This window comes from Pygoscelis adeliae, unplaced genomic scaffold (genome assembly GCF_000699105.1).
Source record: "Pygoscelis adeliae isolate BGI_AS28 unplaced genomic scaffold, ASM69910v1 Scaffold149, whole genome shotgun sequence".
In the NCBI taxonomy this organism is placed as follows: Eukaryota; Metazoa; Chordata; class Aves; order Sphenisciformes; family Spheniscidae; genus Pygoscelis; species Pygoscelis adeliae.
This window is the reverse complement of record NW_008825494.1, coordinates 911,515-916,987: the sequence shown is the minus strand read 5'-3', so window position 1 is coordinate 916,987 and position 5,473 is coordinate 911,515. Positions and strand designations below refer to the sequence as shown.

At 38.6% G+C, this 5,473-nt stretch overlaps 1 protein-coding gene across 2 annotated transcripts in view; it reads left to right on the top strand.

Moving 5' to 3' along the window:
- The window catches only part of AKAP17A (A kinase (PRKA) anchor protein 17A), a 9,179-nt gene extending 3,805 nt beyond the window's left edge, over window positions 1–5,374 (top strand). For both annotated transcript variants that reach the window (XM_009331273.1, XM_009331274.1), the window contains 3 exons: window positions 434–582; window positions 1,700–1,940; window positions 3,409–5,374. In XM_009331273.1, coding sequence (XP_009329548.1) covers window positions 434–582; window positions 1,700–1,940; window positions 3,409–4,341 — 1,323 coding nt within the window. In that variant the 3' untranslated portion in view covers window positions 4,342–5,374. The remainder of the gene's footprint in view (window positions 1–433; window positions 583–1,699; window positions 1,941–3,408) is intronic.
- The last annotated feature ends 99 nt before the right edge of the window (window positions 5,375–5,473 follow it).

Here is a 5,473-nt window from a genome sequence, read left to right as displayed (position 1 = left end):
CGGCAGTGTGCCCAGGCGGCCAAGAAGGCCAACGGCATCCTGGCCTGTATCAGAAATAGTGTGGCCAGCAGGAGGAGGGAAGTGATCGTGCCCCCGTACTCGGCACTGGTGAGGCCGCACCTCGAATACTGTGTTCAGTTTTGGGCCCCTCACTACAAGAAGGACGTTGGGGTGCTGGAGCATGTCCAGAGAAGGGCAAGGAAGCTGGTGAAGGGTCTAGTTCCCAGTTATCTGGTTATAGTACTCTGGTGCTTGCTCTGGGCACATAGAGAAGTACCCTTTGGTTTGAAAAAGTTTTTATGTTTCTGACTGTATTTACACTGTGGTTTGGATACCTTTGTGCTAGGCTAAAATTGTTGGGGATTGTGTAGGTTGTCAGGGATTTTTTTTTTTTTTGTCTACTTAAAACTGTTTTCAATTGTATCCTATAAAGGTTTCTTTTGACTCAACAAAACACCTCAGTGATGCATCAATTAAGAAGCGTCAGCTTGAAAGGCAAAAGCTTCAAGAGCTTGAAAAACAGAGAGAAGAACAAAAACGTAAAGAGAAAGAAGCTGAGGAAAAACAAAAAGAGGAAGAAAGGTATTTATCGCTTATTGCTCAGTTATATTTTTAATAATCAGGCATAACAAAACTGTAGTTGCTCCATCATATGAGCGTCAATGCATAGAAAATAACTAAACACAAGTTTCCTTTCAAAGTTCTACTCCTGTAGCTAAAGTGAAGCACTTAAAACTGAGCGAGAATATTGTGGTCCTTTTGAGGAAATAGGGTTCAGGGATTATGAGATTTGGAGAAGAGTGTTTTACACTTTTTTTCTTTTCTTGAACTTTAATTCCAAGAGCTGGGAGTTTACATGATGTGTCGTCATTCTGATGGAAACATGTCCGTTGTAAATGGAGAATAGAAAATAATGCACTAGTTCTACTGCTAAGTAACTTTGATACTATAAAGCTCATTTGTTCTTAACATCAGTATTTTTCCAGGAAAGGGATGGGATATAAGCATATCCTAACAGTGACATTTTAAGACAATGTATAGGGGTGCAAATGTCTTAAGACAGCTATTCAGAATATAAACACAAATGGAGCAAATTGTTTCAGAGGTTGTGTGGTGTCCATTTGCCTTGTGTATAAATTCTCATTGCTTAATGTTTACATATTAAACAGTTTCTGAAACTGTAAGTTTTAGATTATCACTAATGTTTATGTTCAGTTCAAAATACTACATCTGCAAAATACTCAATTTCCTAAAAATTGTGCCATTAGACACCTGATCTTGGAAACCCTCGGCCTTTTACATAAGCTACCATTTTGTCCTAATGAGTGAAATAATACCCACCAACCCCTGCACACATTAATTGGCTTGGTAATTTTCTTCTCACTGTGATGATTCACTGCCCAGCTGCCTGATGCATTGTTATTGTCTCTGGTCGAATTGGTTTAAAAAAAAAATAAATTTTTGTTGTAGCCATGTTTTATGTTTGTATTCCAACTTGTGTTTAAATATTGACAGGCTGATGATTGTCTGCTATCACAACTAATGGTTAAAATGTTCACTGTTTTCTACTTCTGTTTTTCAGTAATCAACAGGAGTTAGAAACAAATTTACTCAAAGTACAAAATATACTTGTACATAGAGTAGGAGTCTAAAATTTGTACCTGCCATAGATAAGGTAAAAATATTAATCTCTTTTTAGGAAGCAGAGAGAGCTTGAAGAATATGAGAGAGAGAGAAAAAGAGAAGAAAAGTTGCGCAAGAGAGAACAGAAACAGAAAGATCGTGAAGTTCGACGAAACAAAAAGCAACTTGAAAAGCTTCAAGCTGAAGAACAGAAAAAACTGCAAGAGAAGATAAAGTTAGAAGAAAGGAAGCTCCTGTTAGCTCAGAGAAATCTTCAGTCCATTAGACTAATTGCAGAACTGCTAAGCAGGGCAAAGGTAACTTCAATATTTATTTCAGAAGCTAATGAAAACCCAGCAGAACAAAGCCTTTTACTGACTTGAGAGGGGGTGGGGAGCGCTGTTCATTAAACAACAGATTTAGTACCTCTCCAGATGCTATTCCTTAGACCAAAAATTCAAAAAAGTGCAATGAAACGGTATTTCTCCCTTGGTAAAATATGCACATGTATGTAAATGGAAGAGTGAACTTGAACCTGTAGTCCTGCATAATATTTCTTACCTGTAAACTAATTGGCAGGCTTGCTCTTAAGTCCCATGGAATAATGTGTAGGCATGATAAAGTGAACTAAACACAGAGGATAAGAGGCAAGACTCCTTATTTCTAATTTCAGTTTTGATGCTGTTTCCCTGTCTGGCTTTCAGCAGTTCCGTTAACTATTCTTTGCAGTTTCAGAGAATGAGCTTTCATTATTTGGTGTTTGAAAATGTGCAGAATTATTTTTCTGTAGGAAAAGTACTGTCAGCTAAGGTTTCAAATGTTAGATCCTGTCTCTCTAACAGTATTGTTATTTTTCACTGTCATTTGCTTAAGACTTGGATAAAGTCACGTTAGGGTGAAATGTAATGTATGTAAAGTATTTTCTGTAGAAATTAAAAACTGTGTGGCAAAGCACAGGTTTTCTCTTCTGCCTTGATGCCAGTGTACCTCAGGAGTGTTTTTGAACTCATGCAGTGCTATGTGGTCAGTTATATGCTAGGAGAAGGGAGAAATACTTCTTGCAGGCTTTGTAACTTTGCAGCTATGAAATAGAAAGGTTGTCTGATAAAATAGAGCAGTGTGTTTCTTTCACTCCCAGAATTTTGAGGTCTACACTAAGCCATTTGTCTGGGTCAAAAAAAAAAAAAAAAAAAAAAGTTTGAACTTCTTTTTCAGTATCATGAGTTTCTAAAGTGATTGACAAAATGAGAATCAGTTTCTACATAATATGTGTGTGTTTAATTATTTGCTGTTTTTTATGGACTCATTGTAAAGTCATCTGTGAACCACAGATTGCAAGAATCTAAGAGAAATTCCTGTTTTAAATTTGACTGAAACCTTCAAGTGTTGACCCTGATAAATGTATTTTAATACTTCAAATTTCACATGTTGTTCTAGCTTGTGTGTTACTCTCATCGTATTAAGGAGCCATAAAGACCAAGCTTTGTTTTTGCCTTGTGCAACAGCTAGGAGAAATTAACACTCAAAAGAGCGTGTGGACTAATACTAATGTTTCACCTTACAACAGTTGTGTGTTAGTGGTTTTTTTTTTTTGTTTGTTTGGTTTTGGGTTTTTTCTCTTTAAGAGGGAAGCAACCGTTTTATGTTGGGATGGTTAAGTTCTGTTTGTTAGATTTTATTTTCTTGCCATATTGCTGCTTTTGTGTTATGGTATAACTTGGAAGCATAAGCAGGTCTATAAATACTTTTTTGTTTACTCTTACCTTCCCTTTGACTATCTTTCAGACGGTAAAGCTTTTGGAGCAAGAACATAACGAAGAAAAGATTCGTCTTCAGCAGCTAGAGGAGAGGCGAAGGCTCCAGGAGGCTGAGCTCAAACGTGTGGAAGAGGAAAAAGAGAGAGCACTGGGGTTGCAGAGAAAAGAAAAGGAACTGAGGGAGAAACTACTGAACAATCTTCTGAGCAAGAAAATGGATGCAGTTAATCAAAACAAAGAAGAAACCGAAGCATCTCAGTCTGACACGCCGAAAATCGCTAGTGGCGTTCCACACACTGTGTCATCCAGCTGCATCACTTCTACCACAGGACAGGCTGTTACAGGCAAACTGGCTCCCGGCTCTCAAAGAGAAGTAGCATCCCCTGAGAGTGTAAACACTCAATGCAAGTACTTGAATGGCAACATTCATGACAAAGTTCATGTCAAAGAAGGTCAGAGACTTCATACCACAAACTCTGAGAGGTGTTCTGAGAAAAGAAGTTCAGGGGTACTTTCATGTGTTCCCACCAATAACCAGCAGCAGAAGAGCCTCTCTAGCTATGACCAGAATACCTGCAGGAAGGACTCACGCTGTGAGCAGAGCAAACGTAGCACAGAGTCAAGGAGAAGAAAGAGCCGTTCATGTAGTAGCATAAACACTGATGAGAGTAAGGGTAAACGAGAGAGGAGCAGGCACAGAAGAGATGTGAGTTACCAGGATGAAAAGCGCAGGAAAGAAAGGCGGTATTATAGACACTCTAGCAGAAGTTACAGTCCTCGACGAAGCTATAGTCCTCGTCGAAGAAGTGTAAGCCCCAGGCGTTCACGTTACAGAAGAACTCGCAGTAGCGAACGTAAACGAGACAGAAGAGAAAGAAGTCGTAGTCGCAGAAGCGTGAGCAGGAGACGAAGGCACCGGAGGAGATCACAGAGTAAGCAAAGGAGTACTTGGAGTGGGTAGGGAAGGCCTTGGCTCCTTGGAGAGGCTGTGTTTGGACAAAAGGGCCAGAAACTTGTAAACGAGACCTCATCGGTGTGACTGCTACAGAAAACACGTTTGTTTCAACCAACGCTTAGCTTGCATCTAGTCCCTGAAATCAAGAAAATAGATGCCTGATTTTTTTGATGTTCCTTCATGCTTTGTTGTCTCTTTCTAGGTTTCTACCACAATGTAGGTATAACCACCTGTGCTTGTGCTCGAGTTCCTACAGTGCTAAAAGCCAACCTGTTTTCTTGATTTTCCGTTTTCTAAACCTTAATTGTAGTCGATTTAGTTTTTATCTCTATCACCTAATTTGGCTTGAGAAGTACATGGGTGCCAGTTATAGGAACTCCAGACGTGACAAGCTATTGCATACAGATTTGACTTAAAATGCTTTCTGGTGCATTCAATGAAATCACATTTAACAAAGTAGAATATTTGCTGATTGAGATGGATAGCAGGACTTTCATATAGTTCTTAAAACTGACTCTAAAGATACGCAGGATATCTTTTAAACTGCTATGATTCCTTCATATGTCTGTATGGTGCCAAGCTTTGTGGCCCAAATTATTCTGGCATGTAATGCCGTTTGTATAATAATACTTTCCATGTAAGAGAGGCACGCTGATGTAGGAAGTAAGAAGCAGTGGTAAAATGGTTGAAAAGTCGTTCTGTTATTTTGTGACACATTTGGCTTTGCAATTACTTCAGGTGGCATAGAGCCACCTGAAGCATTTTTCAGGTACACACAGAGCTAGCCATTGTCTTTTGAAAAAGGGGCCTTCTTGCTAAATTATTTTTACTTGTGGTGTTGGAAAGTAAGGCTGCAGTGTCTCTTGTTAAATCCATTTAAGAATACTTTTGCTTCTAAAATGCAGCTCAGGAATATTAAAAGCTATAACATTACAGTGAAAGAGTTTATTTTGCCTTTTTATGGTAAAATTAAAAAGAAAACTGTTTCCAGTGAACTGAAGTTGCTGTTTTCATATGTCAGTGTATTAAAATCTGCGGAAGTGTTGTATGAGAACCCATTTGTTGAAAAAAATCACTTGACACATTTGAATAATGAAGCTCAGCCACTCTTCTTGATGGTCCTGTTATGTACAGCTAT